This window comes from Solea solea, chromosome 7 (genome assembly GCF_958295425.1).
Source record: "Solea solea chromosome 7, fSolSol10.1, whole genome shotgun sequence".
Taxonomy (NCBI): Eukaryota; Metazoa; Chordata; class Actinopteri; order Pleuronectiformes; family Soleidae; genus Solea; species Solea solea.
In genome coordinates, this window is record NC_081140.1 from 30,052,835 (window position 1) to 30,068,279 (window position 15,445).

The 15,445-nt window shown below is 40.0% G+C and overlaps 1 protein-coding gene across 2 annotated transcripts; it reads right to left on the minus strand.

Annotated features, from left to right (window-relative positions):
- Positions 1-5,651: 5,651 nt before the first annotated feature.
- On the minus strand, positions 5,652-14,379 carry LOC131462628 (TRPM8 channel-associated factor homolog). 2 transcript variants are annotated; one of them, XM_058634001.1, is made up of 12 exons: positions 14,033-14,379; positions 13,232-13,889; positions 12,549-12,765; positions 11,459-11,750; positions 10,742-11,043; positions 10,206-10,380; positions 9,468-9,562; positions 7,400-7,610; positions 6,973-7,209; positions 6,381-6,604; positions 6,185-6,298; positions 5,652-6,105 (listed from the first exon to the last, which is right to left on the minus strand). In XM_058634001.1, the coding sequence occupies exons 2-12, from the start codon at positions 13,876-13,878 to the stop codon at positions 5,863-5,865; spliced, it is 2,757 nt and encodes a 918-aa protein (XP_058489984.1). In that variant the 5' UTR covers positions 13,879-13,889; positions 14,033-14,379; the 3' UTR covers positions 5,652-5,862. The 2 variants fall into 2 exon arrangements, with proteins under 2 accessions (XP_058489984.1, XP_058489986.1); XM_058634003.1 differs by having other exon boundaries at positions 13,232-13,844; positions 14,033-14,378.
- Between the last annotated feature and the right edge of the window lie 1,066 nt (positions 14,380-15,445).

Genomic DNA, 15,445 nt, shown 5'->3' on the forward strand with positions numbered 1-15,445 from the left:
CATCATCAGCATCATCATCATCATCATCATCATCATCATCACTATCACCACCATCATCATCAGCATCACCACCATCATCACCATCATCACCACCATCATCCTCATCATCATCATCAACATCATCATTACCATCATCATCATCACCATCATCACCACCATCATCCTCATCATCAACAACATCATCACCACCATCATCATCATCATCATCATCATCAACATCATCAACACCATCGTCAACATCATCACCACCATCATCATCATCCTCATAATCTCCATCATCATCATCATCATCATCATCATCATCATCACCACCATCATCCCCATCATCATCATCATCACCATCACCACCACCACCATCATCATCATCATCATCACTACCACCATCATCATCATCATCATCATCAACATCATCATCACCACCATCATCACCATCATCACCACCATCATCATCATCATCACCATCATCATCATAACCACCACCATCATCATCATCACCATTACATTTTACAGGTTATTATGCTTTTTTTGTTTGTTTCCATATAAAATACCAAGGTTTAAGAAGAAAACAGCTGTTTTCTATATATTTTTTTCAAAATAAAAAACGTTCCTTCCTGTAAATGAATCTTAATCCCACACAATACTTCAAAGTAATGTTCCCCAACAATCCAGAAGAATCTAACGTGTCTAAAATGTATTATAAACCAAATAAAGTCTGAATCATCACCTGCTCCTTTCATATTAACGCAATTTAACTGTTGATAACAAACATTGGTCATAACGGTCTCAAAAATTCAAAAAACTGCTGGCATTGCAATAAGAACGTTCTGTTTCTTCTCTCGCAAAACACCAGAATTTACGATAGGCAGTGAATGCAGCACGTGACTGGCTCGTTAATTGCACGCGCGTTGTTTTGAAAAATTCAATTAACACACAGTAGCTACAAAGAAACTGACAGTTTATGTCCATGTTCGCTCGCCACATGTAAGTGTTTGTCACGGAGATTGTGCGTCTTGTAAGTGAATATCTTTGCTAAGTCACATTAGTATCGTATGTTTGCTGTTAGCATACACGGTAACTAGCTTGAACTGCCCAGATTCAGCTTTGTGTTCGCTCGTTAGCCCAAAGGTTTTGTTAGTTTAACTAATAATGTTAATTGAACCAGTAACAATCATTAATGTTAACACTGACATTAGTGTCTAAACACATTGTTTTCATAGCAAGACATTAGTATAATACTACATGTAGCATGCGTATATTAGCTAGTGGCAACCAGCCAAGAGTCATAGGTTTCTGATTTGCTTATTACTTGTATTTAGTTTTCAATTTATAGATTATTTTTGATTGAAAGTAAACACAAAAGAAGATTGGAGAGACAGATCATACGTGTTAATACATATTTTTACAAGTTTTATGAATCATTTGTTATTATTAAACTATTTTTAGCAGACGGAAGGGAAAAAAGAACATATTGCCCCAAAATGGGTAATATCTGCCAGCTTGGCATCAACTGGGAAAAACGTAACCTCTAATGTTCACATAGTGCATATCATAAATGTTCTTTAGCTCATTCTTGTATCTTCTGTACTCGCTAATCCTCAGTATTTTAAGCCACTTTTTTTTGTTCTCCTTCTGATCTGAATATTGTTAACTCTAGAATATTGTTATCCCTGCAGAAGTGTTGCATCACAATGGCAGAAGCAACACCAGAGGCAGGAAAGCCTGTTCCATCCGTTCATCTGGTGCTAAAGGAGAAGGCAGTTAACAACAACAACAAAGGCCCTAAACAGACGACAACCCAAGAGGTGACAAAACACACACACACACACACACAAAGTGCTACAGTGTTCAACGCCAATTTTTGAAATGATTAAATGGATAAAAAATTCTAAAAAAATATGAGACATATACTGTTGATTGAGGGCCACACGGTGGTGTAGTGGTTAGCACTCTCGCCTTGCAGCGAGAAGACCCGGGTTCGAGCCCCGGTTGGAACAAGGGCCTTTCTGCATGGAGTTTGCATGTTCTCCCCGTGTGTGCGTGGGTTCTCTCCGGGTACTCCGGCTTCCTCCCACAGTCCAAAAACATGCAATGTGGGGATAGGTAAATTGGACACTCCAAATTGACCATAGGAGTGAGTGTGAGAGTGAATGGTTGTTTGTCTCTATGTGTGTGTGGCCCTGCGATGGACTGGCGAACTGTCCAGGGTGTACCCCGCCTATCGCCCGATGTAGCTGAGATTGGCACAGCACCCCCCGCGACCCTCTGGTGGAGGATAAAGCGGTAGATGATGACTGACTGACTGACCGACTGTTGATTGATTTAGTACAACCAATCTTTTCAGCAGATGGAGTGTGCACCTGAAAATCACAATGAATCACCATTAAAAAAGAAAAGACCTCACACTGCACCGTCCTCTTTGGAGTCATCAGATTTGTTTGAGTCAACAAGTGCAGGTATGTAAACCATCACTCTGTCACTATAAATACAGTAGTAAACTGCATATACTGCATATTTTCTTTCACAACTGAACAAAGGTAAATTGCACCAAACAAAACACTTTTATGCTGCTATAGTAAAAAAAAAGCAACATGTCACAGGAAGTTAGAATGAAGGGATCTGTTATGTGGTCATCAGAAATGAAGTTAACAGCTATTAAAACTTACTTCTCTATGTTGTGAATAAATAGAGAAATCCTGCACTTTTCAGTTCGACAGATATCGCCATGTGTCACTATTATGATTGTCTTGTAATATATTGATGATAGCAGAATTGCTGTATTGTGATAGGTACCCTGTGATTCCTAGTGTACCGTCCGTATAATGTTTGAGTGAGCTCATGGAGAACATAGCAGGAGAAACTCAGAAACAGATCATGTCGAGTGATCGTCGATGTGATCACAGCGAGTGACTGGGCTGGGAGTGTTGTGTCTCTTAGATGTTTAAGCCAGTCTCTGACTCTTGGCCTGGGTTCTCTGGAGATTCTCCTGCTGTTGTGGATACATCTGAATGTGATGTGGATGATCGTCTCCAAAGAAATGTCTGCACCTCATTTGTTAGACATTATCTGGACTTAATGTCTGAAAATGGCTGTTTTCAGTCTAAATGAATTCATCCTACTGAATTTCTAATGAAGATATAATGAGGACAAATTCTGGAGTCATGCTTCTTGTGATCTGCTCTGTGTTGCAGATGCAAATAAAGAGGTCAGCCTGCTGCTGTCACAGTTTGCTGAAGTGTTAAGGTGAGTGATTCAATTTCAGTTTCTTTTGTTATTTATTTGTTTAAACTCTTCTCTTAATTATCCTTTATATTTATGCATTTCATTTGGAAAATGCATGCAGTGCATAGTCTGATTCTTTGCGGTCAGTAAATGTTTCAGCACTTCCTGCTTCTACAGAGACAGTGTGTGAAATGCACGTGTCTGTGCTCTTTACACTCCTTGTGTCGGTGCGGCACCATAAAAAGCATTGTTTTTATTCACGGTTTCACTGAAAACAATTCACTAAATCAAACTAAACACTAAAATAAGGGTCACTGCTGTCTCTTGCTGTTAGGTGTCATGTTGTAAAAAGCTCACTCCATTACACCATTCATTTACATCAATTTTAGCTGCTGGTCCATGGCTGTCTGCATCAGTCAGTCATTACTTTGATAAATCCAAATCAAGGCTTTCTTTTTAAAACTATTATGTTTATTAAGTTTTTTCCATCTATACACAAGACATACACAGCAAAGAAAGAAGCAATAAATGTAAATAAAACAACTATCAACAAAATCAGATTCATACAATATACAGTTCATCACATGTCATTCGTTATATCATAAGTCTTTGTAATTGAAACATCTTCCTTCAGTTGAAGTTGGTAAGTCATTTTCTCTCTTAACTGTAGGAGATTCAGTCTTGTACCAGTTCCTTGTTATTGTCTTCTTAGTCGCAATCAACAGTATCTTGACTATATGTCTATTATTCCCAGTTACACTTTAAGTTAGATTTCCAAGGTACATAGTTTTGCTTTCATTTGGTAATTAATATCCCAGTATGTCTTTAATTATGGCACCAACATCATCCCAAAAGGAGCACAACCTGGGGCACAACCAAAAAAATAATGTGTGCATGGTGAGCTTCTCTGCTCCCACATACCTGCCAACATGGTTCCAAAACAACTGAACCTACTGGAGAAGCTGTCTAACAGCCAGTGAACACGTTTTTAAGATAAGGTATACTTAAGGTGGATCACTAGAAAAAGAGTTGATAGTTGAGTTTCATTTGCAGGACATGAATTATGTCTTTAACAAATTAACATAAACATGTGAAACAAAATCCACTGCAGAGTCGTGCTTCCTCATCTTTTTCTTTTACGGATGTTTCCGTCCAGGACTGCCACTGACTCCACTCCATTTACCCGGAAACAACCTCCAACGTTTGACATAGACTGCTTACACGTCATGTTTCATTATTAATTGAAAAGAATATAGCATGGAACAATGAAGTGCTTAATCTGCGGACCATTTCCAAACTCCTTTCAAGTGAAAAAAATTATTATTTACTTTTAATTTCACTCTCATACACATATTTTAATGTCTTTTTTTTATTAGATCTCTAAGTTTTTCCTGAACCAGAATTAAACTCTGAATATCGTCTTTTGGGAACGTTTTAGCCTGTATTTTATGTTGCTTCTGCTCACACTGTGCACCAGCAGTAACCTTCAGCTTTGTCGTGAGCTCTTGATCCTCGGTACCACTTGTTGTTATTGAAGAGTATCATTTGTCACTGTCAGTGTCTGTGGTTTTGTTTCAGCGTGAGCGCTGCAGCAGACAAGGCACAGATGAAGCAGATGGAGGGCATTTTGACCGAAGCTCGAAACCTGGAGTCTTTTCTGAAGGAGAAGAAAAAGTGTCTGAGGCAAGCGTTAGATCTGATTTCTGATAAACTCAAGGATTGATCACAGCAGACCGTTTACAGTGTGACCTCTGACCTCTGACCTCGTGAGATGACTTTATTATGAAATAAATGAGTATGAGTTCACTGTTGTGAGTGTATAGTTGGAATGGGATTACTAATATTATTATTACTAACATTTGTCATACTTAAATTATAAATAGTCTATAATAATCAAAACTGGAAAAGGCCTTTAATGAATTTACTAAAAAAGAAACAGACCTATTAGCAAAGGAGAAAATAATGATGACTGATTGATGAACAATAGTATACTATTTACATAACACAAAGTAAACTAACACAAATAAAAACTGAAGATCTGGATCAGTTCTGGAAGATATCAGGACGGAAGCCAAACTATAACTAATGTATAATAATAATAAATAAGGAAAATAAGTCCTATCAAAAAACATTGCAAATGCAAAGCTGCGACTTGTAAAGAAAATATTTATTTGTTTTAGAGTTATGTTGCATTTCCATTCTGTTTTTCACGATGCAGTAGAGTCATGTTCAGTGTGTGGCCAGCAGAGGGCGCAATTGGTGTTGGAAAAACACAAGACATAAATCATTTGACTTGCACAATATAAAGAGCAAGTACTTATTCAAATAGACAATGTTGATTGAATTATTTTGTTTTTAAATTTAACACACTCAAATTTTCTTGATAAATGCTTCGAGTTTACCAAAAAAGAAAAAGAACGAAACAATAAAAATTGACAACACTGTTTTTTTATGATCCACACTCCCCTCACAGAAATACAGTTGTTAAAGAAAAAAATCCATCCTCTTTTTACATTTCACCTCATCATAGGAAAGAAAAACAGTTGCACTTCTGTCAACACATGTTAACACGTCAGAATAAGTGCAATTCAACCTGCTGGTGTGCACTACAACACAGTGTGGAGTTAACTTGAATTGTGCATTTCAGTCGTACTGGACCATGGGGTGGTCAGTCCATGACGGCAGGTTGGAGAGTTTCTCCTCTGTGGCTGCTTGGATGGGCCAACCCCAGGCCTGGAAGAATCCACCAAGGTTCATCCCCACAGTCTTGGAGAAAGTCTCCGCATACAGGTTCATCTTTAGTGTTTTGCGGGTGGGAAAGTTGCTCATCTTGTGATACGCAGCAAACACCTTCTTAAAGGCGTCCCAGCCAAACTTCTCCTGGAGCTGCATACAAAGAGAAGAATGTGTTGGCCTGTGGTGTCAAATGTTAAACTCAGGCTTAGTGTGAGTGATTTTCTCTTACCTGCAGATACGTCTCCAGAGCCATCCACATCTGCCAGCTGTCGAGGTTTCTGCCCCCTGTAACAAACTCCTTTGCTCGTTTGTTCCTCTTTTCCAAAGTCAGAACTGGGTGAGCCTGCACGAAGGAAGAGAATTATAATCTCTTTTGTGATATCTACTGACATAACAATGACGGACAGTAATGAACCATACTTCACCTTTGCCCTCTTGATCCCCAGCACCTCTTCATGCACATACACTGACCACAGGTTACACGTGCACTCTGTGGTGTGTGATGGAAACTCCCAGCAGCTCATTTGTTGGTTGTGGCCCAGTTCATGGATGGGCCCCCACAGACCGCGCTTCATGGCAACGTCAATGCTGACCAGCGCAGCTGCTTCGGGCTTGTGCATCATGATAGGATAACCTGCATGCATCAGTCCTGAGCACAGGAACATCAACACATTTATGCAAATGCTCATTTATCAAAACTAAACTAAAACGTGTTATTTCATGATCCATGTGCAAATCTTTGAAATTATACTGATATTATATATTAATGCTGTCAGTTAAATGCATTATTAACGGTGTTAACGCAAACCTCATTTTAACGGCGTCAATTGTTTAACGTTCTTTTGGCCAAGCAAACTTTGTCGTTTTTTCCACATGCTGTTGCAACAACTAGTAACGTTAGAAAAACTACAACACCACACCGGATCTAACTAGACCGGAAACACAACATGTGACAAGGATTTCCACCAATCAGGTAAAGTGTGTATAGAAACATCATTTGAAGCCGTAAACACTCACCATGGGAAATCTGCACATCTGTCACGATGCGTTCTTTGCGCTTGAATTTGTGTGGTTTGGCTGCGAGGTCAGCGATGGCCTTCATCATGCTGTTCCAGTGCTCAGCCAACTCATCAGGGCGCTCCAGTTTCCGAACATTACCCGACGGCACCGTGAGGATGATGTTGTCAAACTCCAGCTCTGCCCAGGGCGAGGGAGCCGTGCGCAGCAAGGCCCATTCAGCTGCTGTTGTCACGCCTGAAGTCAACAATTCAGTCAAAAATGAGCTATGATTCATGTAGTAATAATAATAATGATAATACTAGGAAGAAGAATTCTTATAATAATAATAATGTAACATGCTTAATCAAATTTTTAAAAAATCATGCACATTATACAAATTCAACCATTTGTTGTTAGTCAGGTCCATGTTCACTAGTTTACAAACCTGATTTATAATACGGTGCAGGTAAAGCCACCTGCACTGTGACCTCTGCACCATTCACTTGTGTTTTCTTTGGGGTCACCAGGTAGATGAGCCCCCCCCACAGGTTCTTCACCATCATCATCCCTTTGGTGATGTCAAATAGCACATGAACACTCTGGGCCCTCTTCAACTCTGCATGGTTCAGTCTGTCTGTCTGACAGCCGATCTGGATCTGTGAGGACAGGACATGAGTGGTGTGAAGGTTTGAGCCACAGAGAAGCAGCTGCACATGTTTGTTTGTTCGTAGGATATATTGATTTCTTGGTTCTTTAGTGGTTGGGTTAAATCTAATCTAACATATTTTTACCTACTTACAAAACCCGATTTCCAAGTTAGGAAACTGACTAAAATACATTAAAAACCCAAAAACTAATTGGTTTATTTTTTTTGACTGAAACAAAGAGTTTGAGTGTTTTCATGGACAGCCCTGACTGTGTGTTGCAAAAAAAAGAATTTGAATATGATAACTCTTGGTGAGGATTACTGTATTTTTATATCTGGAGTGTTTATTGTAGTTAACAGGCTGTAGTACTAAACAAGTACTTAACATTAAAACATTAGAAATGATTTGTTTCTATTTAAACTGCTATCAGGCACCATTTTATTATTTTTTATGTTTGTTATGATTTCCAACAGTTTACAGCAGTTTCCGGCGGTTTACGGTCAAGTCCACCAGGTGGCTTCTGGGATACACCTGTTGGAAAACTCTCGGTTCCTCAGCCAGTAAGATTGTTAGTGGTAAGAAGGATTATTTTTATTTTTAGAGCTCAACACTAACTGTGCACAAATAAATGAGTGGGCCCGCAGCTGCAGAAAATTATAAATTAAATTTCTGGCCAGAATATTTTTTTAATTTTAATTATTTCGGTTGGGGAAGTTTTGAACAAATTGTCAACTGTTTTTTTTAATTTTGTCAAATAATAATTTTGATATCTTAAGACAATACAACTGTATGAAATTCTGTGGGTGAAGTCAATCATTTTCCACAGCTCAAGAGATATCAGTTATGTAGTTTACTCAATTCATAACTGTGTCCTCTTTAAGAAGGTCTTAAACCAGGACACTGCATATTTTTATTTTATTTTATTTAAAGTGGTGATCCGAGACCCTTTTGACTTTATATGAACATATTTACATGTAAGTTCACGGGTTAAAGTATAACCTGGTTACACTTGCAACTGTTCCAAAAGATGCTGCAACACATGCAAATAAGAGTCGGGACACTTGAAAGAATAAAAAGGTTATACAGGTAACAATGAGTTGATTCAATAGTAACATGTGAGGGTGTGGAAAATGGGTTTGAAACATTTACCCAGGCCAAGCGGTGCAGTAGTGGCTACCACTGTTGCCTCACACTAACTACATGCAGACGTTCATTGGACACTGGATGTCACATCTGTGTGTGTTTGCCCTGCTGCAGGGTTGAGGATATTTCAGAGGGCTGTGGTGCCGGATGTGACGTACTGAGGTCCGGCTGCCAATGAGAAGAAAATGTCACGGTAAAGGCTATATTTCATAGGCGTTGACGGCTATGTTATTCAGCTAAGTCCTTGGTTAGTACGGCCCTCAGTACGTCACTTCCGGCAGACACTTTGAAGGTAATGTTTCTCACCACAAGATTACAAAGTATTAAGGTTCTTTCAACATGTGAAGTTTATAATATCACAACATTTCTCAGGGAGTCAGGGGAAACCTTGAAAACTGCTGCTGAGTGTGGAACATTGGGCCCATCTGATAAATCATGTATATTATATTCCATCCATCTTCTACTGCTGTCACACCCTGGACAGATGACCAGTCCATCACAGGGACACAACCATCCACTCTCACACTTCCATTATATTCCATGTTAAGGTATAAAGTTTTTCACCTGTTACTATCATGTTTTCTTATTCCTTATTTTCTTCCTGGGGCAGCCTATAGCCAAGCGAAAGAGAACTTCACTTGTGACTGAAGTTCCCGTTTGTGTATTAATAGTATCACAAACAGTCACTCGAATGTCTTACTTAATTTTGTGGACTGTACCTACCGTCCATCCACTGTTGACCATCTCTGCTGGAATTGCAATGTAGGTCTTCATACCAGGAGAGAGGTAGAGACCTGTGCTGATCCACTCCTTCCATCCTAACACACACACACACACACACACACAGTTGTCACCTCCAAGACACATTTCATTTTTTGTCTTTAAAGAAAAGAGAAATTTCCTTCTATATTTTAAGGACTTATCCCAGGCACGACATTTTCGACCCCTTTTCTTAAGTCAGATCAGTTGTTCTTCGCTCATGTAGATCATTACCTCTGGCCTCTTGTGTTAGTAGAAGTGTGTCGTGGTTCAATCTGATCTGTTTGGTTTCTCCTGTAATCGTCTTTGATCTCTTAGTGAGAGGACAATGTGTCAGAAACCTGATGTTTTCATATTTACAGTTTTATTTTACAAAAAAAAGAATAAATGTTTTAGTGGCAGATCCCAGATCCCATCAAGCTGTGGATGTGACTGATTCTAGAGGTCTGAAGAAGTCTGGTGTGGAGAAGATATTTTACCACACAATCTCCACTGACATTACCCCCTCCCTTCCCCTCTCCTGGCCATGTGCATTTCTTTCCAATTAACATTTAGAATGAGATGAACCAGACCTTAAAGCAGGTGTAGGTCTAAAGTAGGAGAAAACCCTGCAGTCTTTTACTTGAATGTTCTAACGTGTGTGATTATTTGTGTTGTTAATCGGACAATCAATCATTTTCATCCCAGAGAAAAGGGTCTGACCTGCTGTGTTCGCGCTTATCTTGATCCTTTGGTTATAAATGACGGGCGTCAGAGGTTTCACCTTGACAAGGTAGGGCAACAGGGCATCAGGATTTGGGCAAACGTCATAAAACTTACTCCCCACAAAAAGGAGCATGTGGTCTTTGGGACTCTTTGCAGGGCAGTCTTCACCAACCTTGAAAAAAGAATAATTCATTGTGTTCATAAACACAACATTAACGCATGTTGTTCAATAAGCTAAACATAATGTTGTTCATATGATATATATACAGTTTAATTCTATGTATGACTTGGATGTTGAACAAGTGTGTGCAGCGTGCCTGTTGTGTTTCTGGTCTAGCTAGATCCGGTGTGGTGTTGTAGTTTTTCTAACGTTACTAGTTGTTGCAACAGCATGTGAAAAAAACGTTATTATTAATTCACACCGTTAAAATGGGTTTGCTTTAACGCCATTAATAACACGTTTAACTGACAGCACTCATTCTATGGCAAAGCTCTCAGTATAATTTATATACTGTTCTATTGGAATAATGTACCTGTGGCATTCCACACGTCCTTAAGATTTCAGTCAGAGCAGACACAACTTGTGCATAGGAGTACCAATCATGAGCCTTCATGTCCAAGTAGGAGGAACAGTTCTTGCCCAACCTCTGAAGGTGTTTCTCCTCTCGCTTAGAAAGTGCTTCTCCATTTATTACGTGGTCAGCAAAGCGACGTAAAAGGACACGGAAATTGTAGGTGTCTTTTAAGGCCTGGCTTGAAACAGGAGCTTTGTATAAACCCCCTCCAACCGTTGCTCCCATCACACACAAGCCCATTTTCTTCAGGATATTGTTCCCTGGAAGACAGTAGAGTAGTTTGATATGAAAAGACATGGCATTGAAATAAAGAAATGAAATAAAAGTAAAGAGAAAGTTAAATATAATCTTAGTCAGGTGCTGAAAAACTAGTATATGCATTTATTTCCAAGATTAGACTATTGCAATAGAGTTTTTGCAGGACTCAAAAAATGATTGTGTGTGTGAGAGAGCAGCTCTGTGTTTGGGAAACCTGGGCTACACTATCCTACAATGTTTTTGGAACTGAATTGGAATTAAAATAATCATTTTATATGCTAAAGGTAGCTGTTGTAGATTCATTCATTCATTGTCTTATTGTCTTATTCACACATGAGGTCGCTGACCCAGGACCAAAGGGGACCAATGTATCGTCACAAGCTATATTATCGTGAACCAAGTGGTGCATTGTCATACCTGAGAATCCTGTCATTGGGTTTTGCCCCGGGTGTGTCTGTGCCCAGTACCAGGCGTGTCCACCGATCACCAGGCCTCCTCCCTCCGACACAAAGTCCAGGATTTGCTTTGCACGATCAGCGCAGTACACCGTACACACGAACACACTCAGGTCTTTCCTGAAGTTTGTCTTCTCACACTTTATCCCACACTTGCTGAGATGATTGAAAGCCTTTTTAGGCGATACACCAACAACCCCATGTCGACCGTTATCCAACCAGTCAAGTGCGTTATTCCAAAACTTGGCCATTTTCTGTAATGAAAGGGATTATTTAAAAAACCCATGAGACATGAGGTATTCATCAAATGAAATTAGATTTATTATAAATTCGTGCTGTCAAATGATTAAAATATTTAATCGCATTAATGTCATAGTTAACTCGCAATTAATGGCACATTGTTATCTATTGTAAATGTCCCTTGATTTCTTTGTGTCCCATTATTTCTTCTCATTTTAATGCTCTTATCAACATACAAAAGTGGATCTGCTTGCTTTGTGCAAATGTTTTTTTTATTGAGACAATATCTCTGTCACCTGCATATTGTGACTTATTCCTCTTATTGTGAGAGCCGCACAATAATAAGAATAATAGAACGTTAGCTCACAAATCTCTGGCCCAAACAAGTGTGTGCAGTGTGCCTGTTGTTGTGTTTCCGGTCTAGCTAGATCCGGTGTGGTGTTGTAGTTTTTCTCACGTTTCTAGTTGTTGCAACAACATGCTGTTAAAATGGGTTTGTGTTAATGCTGTTAGTAACGCAATTAACTGAAAGCACTAGTTTAAATATGTTAAGCTGTTCTGTTCACTGACTTATGATGTCAGGCATCGTGTTTCTCTTTGTTCCATGTATAAAGTTATATTTTTGAAATCGGGTGGAATCAAAAAATATGGTCAGAAATTGGTCATGTGATCTGTCATTTAGCTCAGCTTTGAACACTTGTCCAATTTAGCTGAACCTAATGTCTTCCTTAGGTCATGACCTTTGACCCCAACTGAGTTATGCCACTGACAGACAGACAGGCAGACAGACATAAATGTAATGTAAACTCTACCACTGATCCGATAAATCCTTCATGTGAGATGACGATGACTCTTCCCAGTCCATAATAAGCTCCTGCCAGGAACGCCTGTCCTTCATTTGTGGTTCCGATGGGAAAGGCGAGTGAGCCGTGGACCAGAATCTCAGAAAACAAAGCTCCGCCCCGAACATCAAACTCTGAAACGCCTTTGAGTAAGAACTGTAAGTCGTCCTCAAAATCCTGACCAACTCTGTGTTTGATGGAAGAAGAAGACGGAAAGACAGACAGACAGTTTTTTAATCGTGAACAAACACAATGAGAGGTCAGTTGTGCATCAGTGGAACAGAGTCTTACAAAGAAACGCACATTGTTAATATTGCAATGATAGCCTGTGCTAACTGGGAGCAGGAAGCACATTTCACAAGAACTGTTCATTAACTGTCTTCATGGTTTTCTGAAAAACCGACAGAATATGAATTTATGGTCTGTATTCATGTACATACACATGGGGTGACCATGTCTTAACATTAGCTGAGCCAGGAATCAAACCCACAACCTTCCAGTTAAATGACGACTCGCTCTACCACTGAACCGCCGTGTTATCAAATTATTATCAAGTTGAATTGACCGACTTTAAGAAGATTTAGTGAGAAAAACATCAGTGCTTGGACTCTTTCTATTATAAAGAAAATGAAAGAAATGTAATATTTCCTCACGTTAGAGACATCCAGGATGATGGGATGTAAGGATAGACAGGCACCACCTCTTTCTCACCATGACGATCAGAGAAGTAGATCCCTGCCACCCCCGAAACTTTGTTCCCGTTAAACTCAAGCAGCGTGTTCTTCTTCGGGTGACTCGCAGTCCAGCTCCTCGCCTGTCCTGCTATCAGCACACCACCTCCAGCTTTCAGAAACGCCACCAGGTCCTTGTGGTCTGCACCCACAGTGTAGGCATCTGTCACATACACACCAACCTCTGGACATTCACTAAAAGCCCCCACCTCTTTGACTTGGAAGTGGGATTTGTTGAGGTTCTTAACAAGTGCCATTGCCTTTTCCTGGATCCCCACAGACCGGTTGTTGGACGGATCTCCTCTCAGCCAGGTCAGAGCATTCTCTACAAGAGGTGGAAAGGCTCTCAGGTAGCCCTCATGACCCAGAACTACAATCCTTCCCTTGCCGTGCAGAGACGCAGCCATCAGCACCTGGCCTCGGCTGTTCATCGCCAAAGGAAAGGCATGTTCTCCAATCAGAACCAGGTCACTGGGAACACCAAAGTCACGGAAGTCTAACTCTTTCAAACCCTTCATCAGCTGCATGTAGGCTCCTGTAAAGCGATTTTGGACAGGCTGGAGTGACATGGTGATGAAGACTGAAAACAGGAGAGAAACAACATTAAAAGCACTGATGATATTTAAATGACACTTTCATGACAATCTTTAGTTCTTTAGAAAAACATGGATGATCAGCTACAGCTTTTACGGAGGCAAAAGAGTTTGATTCTTTTTTTTTTACCTGACTGGACTTTCTGCTCGAATGATTAGAACTCTGCCGTTTTCCAACAAGACGACAAGCTGACAGTACAGATGAGAGGAAATGAGAGCAACAGGGAGGAGGGTGAATTTTTAAGGTAAATAACCAGAGAGGAGGTGGTACTGTACGTCTTGAGCTAATAAGTCAGTGGACACCAGTTTGTCAACCTGTCTGAGAAGATATTCAAGAGTGTACATACAGCCGGTCAGACTTGTTTGAGTACTTTTATGTTGCCTATATGTACACTTTTGAAGGTGCTTGTCAGTCAACATTGTCCGTGTGTTATAGTCACTGAAAGCTGCAGAAGATAAGCTCCTTTCATGTCGATGCTATGTTGGCTATGCAGTTCTACACAAACTTGTTGTTGCCGTAAAACCAGGTTCTGCAGCAGAACCACAAACAGCTTCTACAGGTTAAAGTGTTGTGTAAAGTTTAGTGAGACCGACTCTTAAATACTTCACTGATGTGCATGTGGCTTTGTTTTGCTAGAATAGCAGTAGTATTTTTATAAAAAATGATTTACAAATCAGTTTTCCTCTGAGTTGTAAAAGAAAATCAGTTTTTCCCTCTTAAATTTTGCCCTACGCTGAGTCACATGACTCGCAAATCGCGTCATGTGACTCAACGTAGGGCAAACGTCGGTTCAAGGTTTGCACTTTTCAGACTCACCCATAGGGGGACGAGACTTCATCCGCCATCTTTGCTAACAGTTATGCTAACCGGCTCTTGCTCTGCAGAGTAAACTGAGAACGACAATGACTGAATGTAGTTTTCAAACTGATATGACTGCAGGGAAAAGACCTGCATTGAGGTGAAAACTCGCGCCTGCGACCGGTCGCGGATATCGAGTATTTTCTTTTGTATTTTTATGTTTATTATATATTTAATTTCTCACAGGGATTTGTGTGTTTACACAACTAGCTCTGTCTGCTTCGATGCTTGAGACAGCGAGACTCTCGCGGGGCAGCGAGCGCAGTGCATGCTGCCCCGCGACGGGCCGTCGGACCCAGCGTGTCCCCAAAGACAAAAAGAGATTAAACTGGGACTGCACGCAGTCATGAAAGGGCCCTCGCCCCACGCACTCAGGCATGACTGAGAAATGTGTTTGGAATCATGAGAGCAACAACATCGGAACAACTATCATTAGAATCAGTGAATTCAAACTATTTATTCAGACTCCATCTGACACAGTCACTGAACTGAAATACAGCGGCCGTGCTGTCGCTAAATACGCCAGACTCCTCTGTAAAACATTGAGATTTTATGCTTTAAATCTAATGATTAAATCCTCTCACGATCTACAAGTGTCTTCAAGTTTCATTCATAATATATAATGTAATGTAATGTAATATAATTGTGAGAGAAAATGTTAATCTTCAGCCAACTTTAAGTTCA